Genomic DNA, 17,002 nt, shown 5'->3' with positions numbered 1-17,002 from the left:
CAAGCTGGCAACATAGCAAGGATCCAAAGTCCCACGTTTTCGCTGCAAACCAGCCATCTCAGTGGCAGTGAAGGAAATCCCCTACCCACACACACACAGCCTGTTCCATTTTTCACCACAACTGTTTATTGATAATCTTCCTTGTGTACTGGTACAAATGGCACCAAACTGTAACACAGTTACTGTGTCAGCCTGCTTCCTTTGTAATTCTATCACAAAGTACTCAATGTGCGTAGAAATCATGCACGTTACGTATTCTTTTAAGAAGATATTTGTGTAAAAATACTTCATGTATTTGAAACTTCTGCCTTATCTTGCAATTTAATCACTGAAAAATCTGTGTAGAAAACTCATTTGAACTCCTCCAGCAGTTTCCCTTGTACATCATCAGTAGTGAGTAATCCAGGGACCCTCATGGACTCATTTTCCTCCTCCAGCAGTTACCCATTATCACATTTGCTTTCTAGTCAGAACAGTAAGTACATTTGGCTGTATACATGACATGCTGTGTTACACATTATACACCTGACATTAGCTCTGTACTGAGACACACAGACAATTAGATACTCTCCAAGAAAAACACAGTTTAGCTGGTGGACACGACTCTTACAGGTAGGCAGAAGGCTATTTCCCTTCTGCTCTAGAACTAGGCTAAGTTATTAAATACCACCTGCAGAGGGCAGTTTGACGCTCTACCATTCCGTGCACTGAGAGAGAAGACTGAGAACCGCACACAGACCAACTTCCTCGGGTGCTTGGGCAACTCATGCAGTTACTCTCTACTTTCATACAACTCATCCCTTTGCCCCACCACTGAGGTCCCAGTAGCTGGTGTGTATATCCCAACCCAGGGCTCTGAAAGTGTAAGGTAACAGCTCTATGAGGGGTTTAGACCAATTAACAAAAACCTTTGGTCAAACGTAAGGGTCAGGTTTTCTGTGTAACTCTCCCTAACAGCGTCTGCCTGGGGCTGAGCCCCTTGGTCACTAACAGCTCAGCTGAAAGCACCAGAAATGCTGTTTTGTGTGTTCACAGCCAATCTGACCAAGCAAGGGCTTGGCTGAGGGACAGACACCTTCTGCTCGAATGCACTGGAGCCGTCAGCCCAGCCCTAGGCAGCCACCTGCCGTGCTATTCACGCACTGGAGGAAAATGTTTTTAAAAGCCTCTGGCCCCACAGCCCCAATGCCATGTGCTAGCACAGAGCTTGTGTTTGCAAAGCACCATCACGCTCTTCAGCTTCAGGTTTGCAAGGGGTCTGAATGCTCTCTGCCCCAGAGAAGTTATTCTGCACAAAGGAGGAGGGAGACCACCATGCTCCTCGGCCATTTCCATCTGGCTGTCTGAGTTGTCCGCACGGTGACTGTAAACAGTGACGAAGACAGGCTGAGCACAGCACTTAGCTGACTTTTTTGTTTTTTGGGTGACCACAAGAAACGTTACATTATTACATTCAAACAAACACCCTTGCTTTTGTTACTCTAATTCTGAACACTGCAAACACAGTAGCAACATAACACATACTACAGTGGTACCGCATCTATATCACAGAGTGAAAATAATGCACTCTCATGGCAGAAAGAAATCCCTGAAGCAATGATGGAAAGAAAGAGACTGTAAGTTAATGCAAGTTGGAAGCTTCCATTTACAATAACCCCAGAAAGGGGAAAACCCAACACTGTATGTGCTATGAGAAAGGTTTCCAGTGAGGCAGGCTTCCACGGGTGGAGATGGAACAGCAGCGGGGCTGCATGAAGCAAAGTCCGGTAGGCCAGCCACCTGCCCTCAAACCCACTATGGCAAAGAAGCACAATCATCGTCCTGGAGCAAAGATAAAATCAAGGGCTTGGCGCTCGGCAGCTGCAACATTCGGGTGCCACAAATCCACCATAAAGATCACACGAGGGCCCTCTTCGGGGGAACCTACACAGAACACAAGAGCCCAGCCATGAGGCACGAGCAGGGTTCCTGTGCTGGCTTCAGGAGCCCCCATGCACACATCTCCCTTCTCATGTGCTCAGAACAGCGACCTGGCAGGCAGCGGGGCTCTGCTCTTCTGACTAAGGGTGTCAGCACGCTGCCCTGCCCTGCCCTGCGACAGAAACGAGCCTGGAGCCCGCCTGGGAAGCACTGCAGTGGCACTCACAGTGCAACAAGGAGGGCTCTGCCGCTGCCCCACAAGTCTGTACCACAGGGGCTCCTAGCCCTGCCTGCCACCCCAGACCTTTGAGAGGGTCTTTCAGCCAGAGGGAGCCCCAGAGCTTCAGGCTGATGGTTGTACAACGCCCCCCCCCACCCCCACTCCGCAGGGGTAGGTACGTCAGCCACTTGTACAATGTGCCACAGAACCATTGGGAACAGGACGTGAAACTCTGCCTGTCCATGGAACTGCATAAGGCATCTGAACGAGGCAGCCTGTAATGACCCCCTCTAGACTGTGGCCAGAACACTGGGGAGAGGGGGGTGTCTATTCCACGGAGGCTTCTAGCACCGGGCCCCACTGTGTCCAACCCACAGGGACAGGAGTTATTTACTGACCGTTGGCCAGGCTCTCATCTGAAACCAAGCCCTGCCCGCAGCACAGTGCCCCCACTCCCGCCCCAGGTGGTGGAGTGATTCAGCATTTTCCCGTAGCTGCAGGAGAGTTTATAGGGGGAGCAGCACCCACTCTCCCCAAAGTACTCCCTGTGTAAAACAGCACGGCAGCTGTTCCTATGCCATCAACCACTCATACATGTTAACTCAGCAGCACTCCCCTGAGTGAACCAGTAATGAGAAGCAGCTCTACCCAAGTGAAGGGAAAGGGACATGAAACAGGTACAGGGCTCCTATCCCTTCCCCTGGGGCTGTGAGCAGCATGAGCATGAACCAGGCCCGAGCAAGGGAAAGACACTTGCAGCAGCAGACCCAGCTGTATTTGCTGCTGCACCAGCCCAAAGTCAGAGGGGAGGAGTCAGAGGGCACCTGACCCGAGGAGGAGGAGATGGATTCAGCAGGAACACCTGTGCCAGAAGCAGGAGTCAGACCAGACCCACAAGGAAACTCTGCTTCCTGCTACCAAGCGTGAGTACTTGGGAAATGGCAGAAGATCTGGGTAACTGGTTGGGGCAGAGTGTTCACTGAGGCTGGGTGGGAGGTAGCAGGTAGAGTCTGAGCTTCCCTCCCTGTATTGAGGCAAAGAGACTACCTGGCACAAAGCATATCAAACGCTTCCCAGCATTTAGGTTGGATATTAGGAAAAACTTCTTCACTAAGAGGGTGGTGAAACACTGGAATGCGTTACCTAGGGAGGTGGTAGAATCTCCTTCCTTAGAAGTTTTTAAGGTCAGGCTTGACAAAGCCCTGGCTGGGATGATTTAATTGGGGATTGGTCCTGCTTTGAGCAGGGGGTTGGACTAGATGACCTCCTGAGGTCCCTTCCAACCCTGATATTCTATGATTCTATGATTTGTCACAGCCTGACTTGTCGGTGATGCTGTCTGTTACTGTTAATTGCCATAAAAGTGGCTTGTGTGGCACTGGGTGGCTCCCAGGCAAGGAACCTTGCTCTGGGGAAGTGGGGAATCAGGAGACACCTGCCCTTTGCATTTATATTATAGCAGCTTTGCAAAATGTCTGCCCACCTGCAGAGCAACATGCTGGTTTTCATGCTCCCCATCACCATGGGAAAAGCAGAGAAGGAGGCCTCAGGCTTGGGCTAGCAAATGCTTGTGACAATTCTGCAAGGTTGAAATAAAGTCACAATCACCACAAAATCGAAGCAAACACAAGTCAGGCCAAGCAGCTGACTGCTGAGGTGTGGAGTGGGTCAAGGGCTCTTTGGAAGCTGTGTGTGCTCTCTCTCCAGGAGCAGCTGGGGGTTAGTGATGTGTAAGCCACAAAAGGCTTGGGTTGGATAAGTACCTAACGCCTCTCTGAGGGAGGGGGCTGGGTGCAGAATCTGGAAGGAAGAGGCCTCATTGAGATTCCTAGCCCCTTCTGGTTATTGGCTGGGACCGACCTCCTGCCTTTTTCAGTGTTATGAGTGCTAGGAGTGCAGGGAAACAAAGGGAAAGCCAAACTATTGACCCAGCCCTTTCCAGGCCTTGGAGGAGGTTCTGCTGTACCTGCCCCAGCTTATCCCTCCCTTACTGGGGTTGGAGGAGTCTGAATGTAAAGGCTGCGGATAGCTGAGTGAGGTGAGGCGGCAGGGGTGTGTCTAGAAGCAGTGAGCCTGTCAGGAGCTGGGCATGCTGTACTTGCCTTCGTGAAATGCAGTGTGCAGAAAGGAATCGTCAAACAGAAGGCATCGGCCTTCAGCCCAGCACTGGGGCTCGCCGCCCACCACCAGCTCGCAGTTGCCGGGAGTCTTCAGACCTTCAGGTACAAAACATGGGAGAGAAAAGAGGACACGTGTGGGTCAGGGGAGCTGTGTCTAGGTGGTTAAACCATCCCTTTTCTTTAGGGACCAGGTGAACCCTTTGTCTGAGCTGTGGGCCAAGCCCTGGAGTACAGCTGTCTCCCAGCCCCATTGTAACGCTGCTACCAGGCAGCTTTGGTTTGCATCTCCAACCCCCCTATTGCATCACTCTCCCATCATGCTGAGCTTCACCAGCCTGAAGCCAGAGCTGCGAGGTGCAGTACATTGCCACAAGCAGCTGCCCAGCGCAGCCTGCCCCTGGCGTTTGATGGCCATGTTAGCAAACCGCGTTTCAGGAGAGCTTGTGATGTTCTTAAGGAGGGAACTGACTCCCAGGGATGAAATCCGAGCAGCGAGCTGCATGTGGGTGGTGAATGGTGATGTGGCTTGTACTGCAGGAAGGGCTGGAGAGTAAGGAGCTGCTTCCTTCTGTGTCCCAAATGTGTATGGCTCTTAGCAGGGCTGGTGCTGAGCCAGAATTCTGGCAGCAGTAAATGTTGACAGAAATGCTGCACTCGATCTGCAGTGCTTGGAACTCGGGCAGGTGCTCAGGGCACGCGCTCAGGGCACGCGGGGCTTCCGCATCATATTCCAGGTCTGGCTCCCCACCCAGCTCAGCCAATGCACTTCAGTCCTGGCCTGCACCCACACCCAGTTCCGCAAGGGCACCCCTCAATCCAGGGCCTGACAGCCATACAACCCTGATAACTGAAGGCTGGTTATATATTCAGTGCCTGCCATGAATTAGCTTGATACCACAGACTCATTTCTTTGGGGGGATCTTGAGGCTGCACGGTGCCCAAAGGCACAGGAATCCTGGTGCATTTCTCTGGCTTTGGATCTGACGTCTGAGGGAAGCAGAGATGTTCTGCACTGGACTGGGACTCTCGAGAGACCTGGGTTCAATTCCTGGCTCAACCACAGACTCCCTGTGTGCCTTTGGCCAAGTCATTTAATCTGCCTGGTGGCTCGGATCCCCTCTGTACCATGCGGCTAGCAGTGCCCCGCCTCCCTGGGTGCCGTGAGGACAACATCCAGCAATGCTTGCCAGGTGCTCAGATACTATGGGGACAGTGGCCTTACATATACTTAGATGGGTAGAAATACAGGCCGCCCTAGCTACACTGGATGTTATGGACTGACCAATGCCACTGAGAAAACTGTACTTTTATGGAGACATTAATACACCAAGGACGCCCAGCAAGCAGCTGACTCCTTGTGGTTTGTGAAAGGAACGTCCTTCATTCCAGACTGGGGATCAAGCTGCTACAAGGGGGCCAACAGACTGTGTATAACTGGGGGGAGACAGAGGGTTCAGCACACTCACGATTCTCAAATGGGAACATATGGCATGTGTCCGCTACTGCTCGGAGCCCCAGGCATCCCGCACACCCACAGCAGGAGACTGACTTTGGTGCCAAAAACACGTGGGTACAGCAGGGGCTCCCAGCCGCCCAGGAGCGCGAGGCTTGTTTATGTTTCTCTGATGTATGTTTCAGAGACTGCAAAACAAACCCTGGCTCCCTCCACACATACTGTCCTGAGCTGCAGAAGCTCCATCCAAATCCTCTCTGCAGCAGAAGCTCCATCCAGAAGATGGGCGTGAGGAGGAGAGTTGATCATTGCGTGGGCACTGGGTTAGCAATGTCTAGCTGACACCCTCGGGGCTGGAGGGGACAGGCTGAAGCAGTGCTTGAAGCCTGAAGAAAGCCCCGCTCCTGGACTTGGGCATCCAGGGACGAGAGCCAGAGAACCTGTGCCTAGAGATGGTGCAATAAGGCAGTTCAGCAACAAGCTCACAGCAAACAGAGGTTTAGCTACTCCAATGGCAGGCTCCTCGAGGCAGGGCACACCGGGGTGCTGCAGCAAGCCGACCAGTGAACAAGAGCAAGGTAGGGTCTCATAGGGGGCTTTCAATACACCAAAGTCTCTGCTCTCCACTGGGGGAGCTGGGACCTTAGCACTAAGGCAGGGAAAGAGCACTCTGGGGTGCCCTGCTGGGCTACCCCCCTTCCCTGAGAGGCTCTGGGCAGACCAGCTTACACTGCAAATGCCCCTGGGCTTGTGCACAAATCAGATGAGCTAAAGCTGAGAAGCCTGGAGGCCAGCCCAAGGCAGTGCTGGGCATGTGGCTCCTGCCCTGGGGGCGCAATGAGGCATGGAGTCCACGGGCGAGGCCTGACAAAGGTAGGTTCTGTATTGCCAGTAGCCAGGCCCCTCGCTGTGACTCCACCTAGGACGCTGCTACTCTGCCTTTATGGGAGGGGATAAACAGCCAGCAAGGCTGAGCAGGGGGGAGCCTTGGCGGGTGGTGTCGAATAGGTGCATTGCTCCTTCTGTCCCGCTCCTAGGTGCCTCGGCCAGGCCTGTCCAAAGGAGAGGCGATGGGGACGTTGATGGAGAGCTCTGCTTGTTCCTCCTCCCCAGGCCAGACTCAGCCAGCTCCACGGCTAGCCAGGGGGAAGGGGAGCACGGCTCTAGCTGACCTGGTGAAGCTCTGGGGTAGAGAGCTGCTTCGAAGCTTGCCTCTAGCTTAAAAACAACAAGCAAGTGCCAGCGAGTGTGTGCCTGGCGGAGGTGGCTGGCCAGTCGTGTGGGGTGTGCCAGCAGGGCCATAAGCAGATTCTTCCCCCACCACAAACATTATTGTTTTCTATGTTCCAGAATCCTGGCTATGCGCAGCAGGGACGCTTTCCCAGCCAGGCTTTCCCAAGGGCTAGAGGGCTCCCAAGAACTGACAGGAATCCAGGCTTTCAGCTCCTTGAGCTGTAGGTACTGGGCTCTGCTTGGAGACCAATCTGCAGAGGCCAAATGGTGTCTGGGCCTCTCCTCCCCTTGCTTTTCAAAGGGATGGCTGATGTGCACAAAAATAGGCTCCTGCAGCTTCAGTTAGAGCTGCCCCTCCTGAGGCTGCTGCTTGGAGGCAGACCCTTCTGCATGACAGTCATCTCACAGCAGCAAAACCTGAGTCACTAACAGCAGCCCGCCTCCAGATGATAGAGCTGCAGGAGGAGGGGCACAGACTCCAAAGTGACTAAGATCCTGTTCTCAGGAGGGATGGTATCTAAAGCGATGCTTCGCCAGTTTCCATGCCAGTTCAGAGTCCCCTCGTGGTTCAGATGGAAGCAGCTGGAGTGTCTGGGGCAGCCCAGAAAGGCCCCATCACTTCAGAGTGTCCCAGGCAGTGAGCGCGTCCCGCCCGCCCAGCTTGCAATCAAGCTAAGTGTTGTCTGCCCATGCCATTTTAAAAGGTCTGGGAAAAAATGTGGTATGGGGAGAGGAGGAGAAATCCCCTTGGCTGCTGAGCTAGAGGTCATGGAGAGCTCCCAGCAGAGTGGGGTGGCTGGAGCCCTTCCTGCATTTTGCAGGGAAGGTGCGGCACCCAGTGGGAGCTCTGGCGTAATGTTCCTATTATGCTTAAAAAAAAAAAAAAAACAACCCCCAGCAAAACACCAGGATCAGCTCCTGGAGAGACAAATACCAATGTCTGGCTCCTCGGTGGCTTTGGGTGTCGTGTGCAATCTGAGACCAGGCTCAGAGCTAGCAGACAGAGAGAAGCCGAGCCTCGTGCAGGACCTTCCATCCATCCTAACAGTTGCTCTCACTGGTTCAGGAGTGTTTGCAGGGACACTCCTCATCCAGAGTCGCTTCTTTATTGCCCAGGTTCTCTGACTCCAGTTTCCTAAAATCTGAGCGTACGTTTCCTTCCTTAGCTCAAGGCCACTGTGCCCTGAGCTGCATCTTCCGAGACTGAATGATTCCCTCCTTTCCCTTTCGACTGCGATCATGACCCCTCTGACTATCCTAGCTTAGGATAATCCTTATATAATTTTTTTACCCTTCATAGGATGGTCTCTACATCCTCCTTAAACTTTGATGAGAACAGACTAAACCTGCCAGGATTTGAACTCAGTACCTTGAAAATACAGCAGACTCTTCACTAAATTCCACAGCCTTGGGAGAACTAACATCAGTTTTAGCAACAAAGGAGGAAGAAAAATACCTGTAACTCTTCTCTGCTTCTGCTGGATACATACCTAAATGGCATCGTATGCGGATGTTGGTTGGTCCATAGTGCTCCCCAATGACCGTGCCAGGGGTCAGCACAGAGATGCACGCGTTCCCAAAGACATTGTTGCCAATGCAGGTGCGGAGGCTCCCAAGTAAGCGATACGTCCGTGGGCATTTCCTGCAGTTCTTGGGAACGCACGTGCCCTGGTTCACCAGGTAAAAGGTGAACCACTCCCCGCTGGGCGTGCTGTTCATTTTCCATCCTTGCGGGAGGCTGCAGTTTGAGAAAGCTTTGTAGAGGGTCTCAAATTCACACAGGATGGTCTGGAAGTTGCGTTCCAGTAACTCCACGTCGTGTTTTTGAGCATCCCGTGAGAAGTAGGGCATTGTCGGTAAGTCTGGTAAGAAGAAGACTTCTGGCTTCTGGATGGATGGTCGGCTGTTTAGGTAGCGCCCTTGCTCTCGGATGCCCTTGTGGATCCTGCCCATGCCGGACCAGGAGTAGCGCTTGGCATATTCCTGCAGATTGTGATAGAGTTTCTGGTTAAGCCCGTCGTTACGTGTGCAGCGCACGCACTCGGGGGAGTGGCAGTAAGCGTACCCGTTCTGTAAGCTATTGGCATCAGAACTCTGCATGAGGGAATTCACAGTGACATATGTGCGGGGCTGCTCCCTGCCAACGTGGTAACAGTACCAAACAAACAGGACCAAGAGGCAAGCAACAGCAGTGAGTGCAGTGGTGTCACAGTCCCGGAAGGACTGGATCCCTGTAGCTATAAAGTCCCGGAGTCCATCCAGTGACCAGCTCCAGTCCATCAGCCACTCCAAAGACATTTTTGTGAAGCTGTTCTTAGAGGTGTATAAAAGGGCCAGGTGATCAGTCCTCGCGGTTCTTAAAGGCACCCACACCATGCAGGTTAGTAGGGGCACGGAGGGAAGGGCTTGCCATGGGGAAGCATAGTTGTACCTGTTCCCTGGACGCTTGTAAGCACTGCATTAGTGAGTGGCAGGCTGTTAGTGTTCACATCTACATGTTTGACAAGGCCTGTGCCTCAGAGTATCGGGAAGCCCTACAATGCTGCTATCGTTAGTGATGCATCAGCTGTGGCATCCCTGCCAAGGTTCTGAGGTTATTCGTTCTCAAACGCAGCGCAGACAGGCAGGGTCTGAAAAAACAAGAACCCAGATGGGCATTAGGGCTTTTTCAGTCTGGAATTACTCACTGTATGTCAGATTCAGCATCTGCTTGCTGTTCTGAGGAGATCCGCATCCCATTCCAAAAGCTGTAGGAACTCAGCAAAGGGGAGTCATTTAAGTGAAAGTATTTGGACCAATAAAGATTGAACAGGAAACGAGGCCCCTCCCCAACCCTGCCAAGTATCTTAATCAGAAGATGGACATTGTCTTATGCTGTGTTTCCTCCATCCCTCCCACCCCCATTTTATTCCGTGAATCTCAAACAGGATGTGCACCCGGTTGGGGGAGCATCAAGTGATTACCCAGCCAAGCCTCTGTCCCTTCTCTCCTTGCTATTCGTGCACGTTCTTCCATTCTCTCCTAGAGCACTGTGCGCTAGCCAGTGCTGCTCCCCCTGATCCTTGCCTCCTGCCTGCTACAGCATCACTTCTAAAATCTGGTCCATGCATAGCCAGGGGAGAAGCTGGGAATGTTCTTTTAACAGATTTATCTCATACCACAGCACAGAGTACACTTCAATCAAAATGCTCTGAAATGACTCTCCTTCCAGGGAATAGAGTGCTTTCCACTGAGAACAGATACCACCACTCGGGTTGTTACTAACAACAGAACCCATCTTGGTGGAAGGCCAGCTTTTCTCATTTTAGACACACACAGTGGAAATGAGTGCCCCCTGCAGGGCAGCAGGGAGAGGGACGCCCTGGAGCATACAGCGCTCCTTGGCTCTGTATAGCAAAGCAGTGGATTGAAGTTACCAGAGAGGGGAACTCCTCCAGGATCAGAGGGTCTGTTCAGACAAGGCCCCGGACGTATCCAAAGCTGTAATCTGCAGAAGTCCTGAGGGTCTTTCACAGGATCCCAATACTGCCTGCTTTGGGCAGGCTCAGAAATGCCACGGGAACAGTTCCTCTCTGACAGCTGGGCACTGCTGTGACTAGCAGACACCAGAAAGGGCAGACGCATAAATTGGTGAGTGTGGGTGGGTGTGAGGGGTGGAGGGTTTTTTTTTTTTCCCCATCTAATTAACCAAACTTATCTAAGTCCCAACAAGGTGTGGGGTTCGCTGTGCACTCTGGGCAAGGGTTCACACCAGCTCTTGTTCTACCAGAACTGGGTCATAGGAACCTCATTCCCACCTGCTTGGTAATCAGACTTGAGACCTATTTTGTTTATATCTTATTTGAAAAATCTCAATTTCATTCAATTTCTCTGAAGCCATCCTGCTGTGTGTGCCCATAGCAAGTCTGTGCAGCCATCTATTCTTACCCCCATTCTTCCTTCCCCATTTTCTCTGTTACTCACCTGTTGCATTGTCTTTAATTAGACTGTAGGCTCTTTGTAGCAGGAACTGTCTTATTATACACAATATTTTATATAGCACCCCACACTGTGAGGTGGTGATCTTTACTGGGGCCTCTGGGAGTTGCCACAATATACATAATCCTGGACTGGGGTTCTCTCCACTTCAGGGTTAGAGCAAATCTAGGGCCCACTGTGCCAGACTTCCCCCAAAGTCTAACCATTCCGCCAAGCAGAAGGTACTATTCCACTCTGTAACTCTCTCCACCATAACACACAGTTACTGGCTTAGGCAGGCCGATCACCGATAAATCACAGTTCCCTGCTCTTTCAACAGCAGCCCCTGTTCAGTAAATGGAAGCTGAAAAGGTGCCGAGGTGCATTCATGGAAGGCCATGCCCCTTCATACTATTAGACCGAGGTAGAGGGGCAGCTGAGAATTATTTTGGCAAACGAACAAAGAACCAATGTTTTTAAAGGTCAATACCTACAAAGTTCCAGTCCAGATGGCTGCTCTGTTCCTGCACTTTTGTCAAGGATCTTTTGAAAGCACCTGACAGGAAAATGGAATGGAGAATTTACAAAGTGGATTTGAGTGTACGTGTTCCTTTAACAGGAGAGAGCTTCTCTGACTATCGCATTGGTTTGCTCTGAATTCTCTCCCTGGGAATCTTGGAGCAGGAAGGGGAGGGGGGAATGAAGGCAAAAGCACAGCTGGGGTTTTTAAATATGTGGACGTTTTCAAAAATGTAACTCCTATTAGTGGAAAAGAAGTGCGCTAGCAGAGCAGAGAATGGACATGTGTATCCACTGCAATTAGCCATTTAGATGCCATAAAGCAGTCGGAGGATAAAGTGGCTGATAACGTTACTCAACTGTACAGAGATGATTTATCTTGTAATAGTATTTTCTGTACAAACTATGTCCCCCAAAAGCTTCAAATGTAATAGCTACCAGTAGAGGTACATAATGAGAGAGAGAGAGAGAGAGAGAGAGAGAGATGGGCTGTCTGAAAATATTTTAAAGTAGATGGAGAGAGAGTCTGGCAAAAGCTGCAGGGGAGAAGGTTCTTGCACCAGCAGTGGTGAGACAGCACAAACACCCTCCTGGTCCTCTGTACTGTTATGTGCAGAGCAAGTTCTACGTAAAGCACAAACGGCTTATCCCTTGGTGAAATGGCCTAGCAGGCTAAGTGCTTTGGTCCTGGCAGGTCGGGGCATAAGGCGGAGGCAGCTCTTTACCAAACTAGAAAAGGGCACTTTTAGAACAAGTACATTTGCAAAACTAACTTTTCCTCCCATTCTGTTCCCCAGTTTTCACACTGCTGGGTGCAGCCATGGGGCTTTAATGGGAATTTCTCAAAGTGCATATGGCACCTCTGTAGTGTCTGCAAAGGAACGGTGAATTGTGATGGGCTGGAGCAGGCACTTGTTGTATCCCTTTGAAATACTGACTCCTTGAACACAGGTCTTGGCTTTAAATCAGTAATTGTGTTATGGGGCTGCCTGGGGTGTGTGGTGAGCCGGTGCACTTGGCAAAGGAGGGATTTGTACTGAAAGTATTTTTATGTTTCAAGGCGACGTCTGCAGAAGTTGCTGGTTCAAGGTGACTGCAAAGCTTTTCTTTAATACATGGATTGATAAAGTTAATATCCCAAAGGAGGCAAAGGGAGGAGTCCATCTGACTGCTACAGGGTGATCACCTGGCATACTCGTGCCAATGGCCCACTGGCAGCATATCCCCACCCACACCAGCTAACTGTCACAGTCTGATCAAATGGGGAAGGTCAACAGAGTAAAAACACGCCTCTACCTGGACTGGTACAAGTGCCTGCTCCATCCATCAGAGAGCACTACCCCAGTGCAGACATCACCCAAACCGGAACCCACGGGCATCACTCTCACCACAGAGAAAAGTCATCCGTAGCCCTGCCCCTCAAGGATAACTCTTCAGCCACACCCCAACGAGCATCCTGCTCAGCAGGAAATGCCTTCAGAACCATTTCCCAGAAGCGTGTGTGCCACTGGCAGGCCAGGAGAAACCCCCTTTCCACTTCAGACCAGGGCTTGGGACCACTGAAGCAGAGTGACCACACAGGAACCACTGCCTAAGGGACAGGTCTGTTCGCAACGGTTTAGCCAGTTTGGCTGGATGCATTCAATGAAACTGAAAGCTCTTTACCTTAATACTGAGTCTCAGTCTATTAATTAAAGGCATCTGGTGGCCTGGAATCCAGCAGCTTCAGCATCAGTTACTAATAAACTGCAGAATCAGTTCAAAATAGGGACAATCAATTTAAAATTACATGGAAGCTGCACACGTTGTAAAACGTAGCTTTGCTGTCGTAGACGATGCGCAGCAAAGATGTTACATAACGAATCAAGGCAGGATTAGAGGCTGCAGAAAGTTAAACTAAAGGATTCTTACTCGAGCACTAGGCAGTTTTTAAACAACAGACTGACCTTTGCACCACGCATGGTCCCAAACTTGTTGGGTTCTGGATCTGATCGCCATGGAGCAAAGAGAACATTCTGTTGTCATTTGCTGTACGGTCCCAGGCCCTGCATTTGAGGAATCTTCTGTTCTCACTGCGAGGAGGGAAGCTCCTCACCATAAACAAGTGTTGGGGGGAGGCAGGGAAGGCTGTCTGTTACCACAATGTTGGAAACACCAGGGTTGTTCTTCAAAACGTCTCTATTGTGCTGGTGTCATGAAGTGCCCAGCCAAGCATGGGATGATAGGCCTCAGCAAGACATAGGCGGATGGCAGACACATTCACAACTCTCCAGTCTCAAGCACAACAGCTCGAAGGAACTCTCTTCTGGGCTTTCCTCTGATTTACACCTGCAGGGCCTGTATTAAGGCCCCATTAACATCCTGCATCTACTGCAGAGAAGCAGACTGACACCTGTCTTGTGAGCTGCCAGTCTCAGGCACCCACAGCTCTGAGGGAGGAATGCATGACACGGATTCACGAGCATCACGCCCAGCCCCAGGCATGAAACTGCTCTGGTCCAATGCAGGGTTACAGCAGCCACCTGCATTCGTGGGGCTGCATGCCATGCGGCGGGTCACGACCCTGCCCGGGTGCCCTGTTAGCAGACATTGCAGCCTTCCTCGGCGTGGGAATCTGAACTCACAGCCTGGGCGTGAGCCTCAGCCTCCTCCTTTGCTCCCTAGCATTTGTCGGCCAACCTGCTGCCCCACTTGCCTGCGTCCTCGCTGGAGGCACAGCGGCTAAGGAGGCAAACAACCAGGGCAGCCCCAGCTCCCCACTTCTCCCCCTGCCTCGGGCAGAACACTGGAACCCCCAGGTTAACACCCGAACAGGGCAAGCCACCCCTTGGCGCTGCCGGGTATCGCCTGGCAGCCCTGACCGGCAGGGCTCCCTGCCCTAGGCACCATGCCAGAGACCCTGGGGGCACAAGCACCCCCTCCAGCCAGTGTCCCTGCCCTAGGCCAGGGACCCCGGGGGGCATGGACATCTTCCTCCAGCCAGTGCCCCCCGTCCTAGACACTGTGCTGGGGGGTCCTGGCAGGCATGGGCACCCCCCCTCCTGCCAGCGCCCCCTGCCCTAGGCCCTGTGCCAAAGTGTTCTGGGGGGCACACACACACCCCTCCAGCCAGCACCCCCTGCCCTAGACCCTGTGTTGGGGGGCAGGGCCCCCCTCCAGCCAGCACCCCCTGCCCTAGACCCTGTGTTGGGGGGCAGGGCAGGGCCCCCTACCCTAGACCCTGTGTTGGGGGGCAGGGCCCCCCCGCCCGCAGCGCCCCCGGCCCTAGGCCCTGTGTTGGGGGGCAGGGCCATGCCCCCGGCCCTAGACCCTGTGTTGGGGGGCAGGGCCCCCCCGCCCGCAGCGCCCCCGGCCCTAGGCCCCGTGTTGGGGGGCAGGGCCCCCCTCCCGCAGCGCCCCGAGCCGGCCAGGCCGCGGGCGGGGTGACGGGGGGCGCTGCCGCGAGCCCCACAGCTGCGGGCCCGGGCCCGGCCCCCGCCACCCCCCGGGCTCCCCGCGCCGCGGGGCCGCCACCAACCTGCCGCCCGCGGCCGCTCGGCTCCGGCCCCGGCCCCGGCTCCGGCTCCGACTCCGGCCCGCTCCGCCGCCAGCGCGGACCACAACTCCCGGCAGCCCGAGCGGGCGGGGCCGCCGCCGCCACCGCCCCGCCCCGGCCCGGCCCCGCTCGGCCCCGCCTCCCCCGGCCGAGCCCGGCCCCCCAGGGCCCCATTCCCCCCCCCCGGGCAGAGCCCGGCCCCCCAGGGCCCCATTCCCCCCCCCGGGACAGAGCCCCTCGGCCCCCCATTGCCCCTATTCCCCCACCCCCCGGGCAGAGCCCGGCCCCCCAGTGCCCCATTCCCCCCCCCCCCGCCGGGGCAGAGCCCGGCCCCCCAGGGCCCCATTCCCCCCCCCCGGGACAGAGCCCGGCCCCCCATTGCCCCTATTCCCCCCCCCGGGACAGAGCCCGGCCCCCCAGTGCCCCCATTCCCCCCCCCCGGGACAGAGCCCGGCCCCCCATTGCCCCTATTCCCCCCCCCCGGGACAGAGCCCGGCCCCCCAGGGCCCCATTCCCCCCCCCCGGGACAGAGCTCGGCCCCCCATTGCCCCTATTCCCCGCCCCGCCGGGACAGAGCCCCTCGGCCCCCCATTGCCCCTATTCCCCCCCCCCGGGACAGAGCCCGGCCCCCCAGGGCCCCATTCCCCCCCCCCCGGGACAGAGCCCGGCCCCCCATTGCCCCTATTCCCCCCCCCCCCGGGACAGAGCCCGGCCCCCCAGGGCCCCATTCCCCCCCCCGGGACAGAGCTCGGCCCCCCATTGCCCCTATTCCCCGCCCCGCCGGGACAGAGCCCCTCGGCCCCCCGGTGCCCCATTCCCTCCCCCCGGGACAGAGCTCGGCCCCCCATTGCCCGTATTCCCCCCCCCGCCGGGGCAGAGCCCCTCGGCCCCCCAGTGCCCCATTCCCCCCCCCAGGGACAGAGCCCCTCGGCCCCCCAGTGCCCCTATTCCCCCCCCGGGGCAGAGCCCCTCGGCCCCCCAGTGCCCCTTTTCCCCGCCCCAGGGACAGAGCCCCTCGGCCCCCCAGTGCCCCTATTCCCCCCCCCGGGGCAGAGCCCCTCGGCCCCCCAGTGCCCCTATTCCCCCCCCGCCAGGGCAGAGCCCCTCGGCCCCCCATTGCCCCTATTCCCCCGCCGGGGCAGAGCCCCTCGGCCCCTCCGTTGCCCCATTCCCCCCATCCCCGGGGCAGAGCCCCTCGGCCTCCCAGTGCCCCTAGTCCCCCCCCGCCGGGGCAGAGCCCCTCGGCCCCCCCAGTGCCCCATTCCCCCCCTGCCGGGGCAGAGCCCCTCGGCCCCCCATTGCCCCATTCCCCCCCCCGGGGAAGAGCTCGGCCCCCCCGTTGCCCCTTATCCCCCCCCAAGGACAGAGCCTGGCCCGCCCCGTTGCCCCTTATCCCCCCCCAGGGTCAGAGCTCGGCCCCCCCCAGGGACAGAGCTCGGCCCCCCATTGCCCCTATTCCCCCCCCCGGGGCAGAGCTCGCCCCCCCCATCCCCTCTGGGGCAGAGCTCAGCCCCCCATTGCCCCTATTCCCCCCCCAGGGCAGAGCTCGGCCCCCGCATTGCCCCTATTCCCTCCCCCCCGGGGCAGAGCTCGGCCCCCGCATTGCCCCTATTCCCCCGTCCCCAAGGACAGAGCTCGGCCCCCCCCATTGTCGCTATTCCCCCCCAGGACAGAGCTCGGCCCCCGCATTGCCCCTATTCCCCCCCTCCGGGGCAGAGTTCGGCCCCCCATTGCTCCTATTCCCCCCCCCCCGGGGCAGAGCTCAGCCCCTATTGCCCCCAGACCTCCCCATTGCCTCCAGCTCCCCCAGGGACAGAGCTCGGCCACCCCTTTGCCCCTGTTCCCCCCAGCAGAGCTCGGCCCCCCCATTCCCTCCATCCCACCCTCTGGGGGCAGAGCTCGGCCCCCCCATCCCCTTCGGGGTAGAAATCAGCCACGTTTCCCTATTCTCCTGCTCTCCCATGGGACAGGCCAAGCTGCTGGGCTCCCCCTGTGACGGTCCTTGCCCATGATAGCGAGTCCCCCAGAGGAGCAGGAGCCCAGCC

General features: G+C 55.7%; 1 protein-coding gene across 4 annotated transcripts; it reads right to left on the bottom strand.

Moving 5' to 3' along the window:
- Nucleotides 1-103: 103 nt before the first annotated feature.
- On the bottom strand, nucleotides 104-15,049 carry ASPHD2 (aspartate beta-hydroxylase domain containing 2). 4 transcript variants are annotated; one of them, XM_043529543.1, is made up of 6 exons: nucleotides 14,940-14,965; nucleotides 13,088-13,168; nucleotides 11,394-11,459; nucleotides 8,437-9,576; nucleotides 4,243-4,356; nucleotides 104-1,923 (listed from the first exon to the last, which is right to left on the bottom strand). In XM_043529543.1, exons 4-6 carry the CDS (start codon nucleotides 9,320-9,322, stop codon nucleotides 1,814-1,816), a joined length of 1,110 nt encoding a protein of 369 aa, XP_043385478.1. In that variant the 5' UTR covers nucleotides 9,323-9,576; nucleotides 11,394-11,459; nucleotides 13,088-13,168; nucleotides 14,940-14,965; the 3' UTR covers nucleotides 104-1,813. The 4 variants fall into 4 exon arrangements, with proteins under 4 accessions (XP_043385478.1, XP_043385479.1, XP_037734633.1 ...); XM_043529544.1 differs by having other exon boundaries at nucleotides 11,398-11,459; XM_037878705.2 differs by lacking the exons at nucleotides 11,394-11,459; nucleotides 13,088-13,168 and adding an exon at nucleotides 3,624-3,719 and having other exon boundaries at nucleotides 14,940-15,049.
- Nucleotides 15,050-17,002: the final 1,953 nt, after the last annotated feature.

This window comes from Chelonia mydas, chromosome 15 (genome assembly GCF_015237465.2).
Source record: "Chelonia mydas isolate rCheMyd1 chromosome 15, rCheMyd1.pri.v2, whole genome shotgun sequence".
Lineage (NCBI taxonomy): Eukaryota > Metazoa > Chordata > Testudines > Cheloniidae > Chelonia > Chelonia mydas.
Note: the sequence above shows the minus strand (reverse complement) of the source record. Positions and strands in the feature narration are given on the sequence as shown.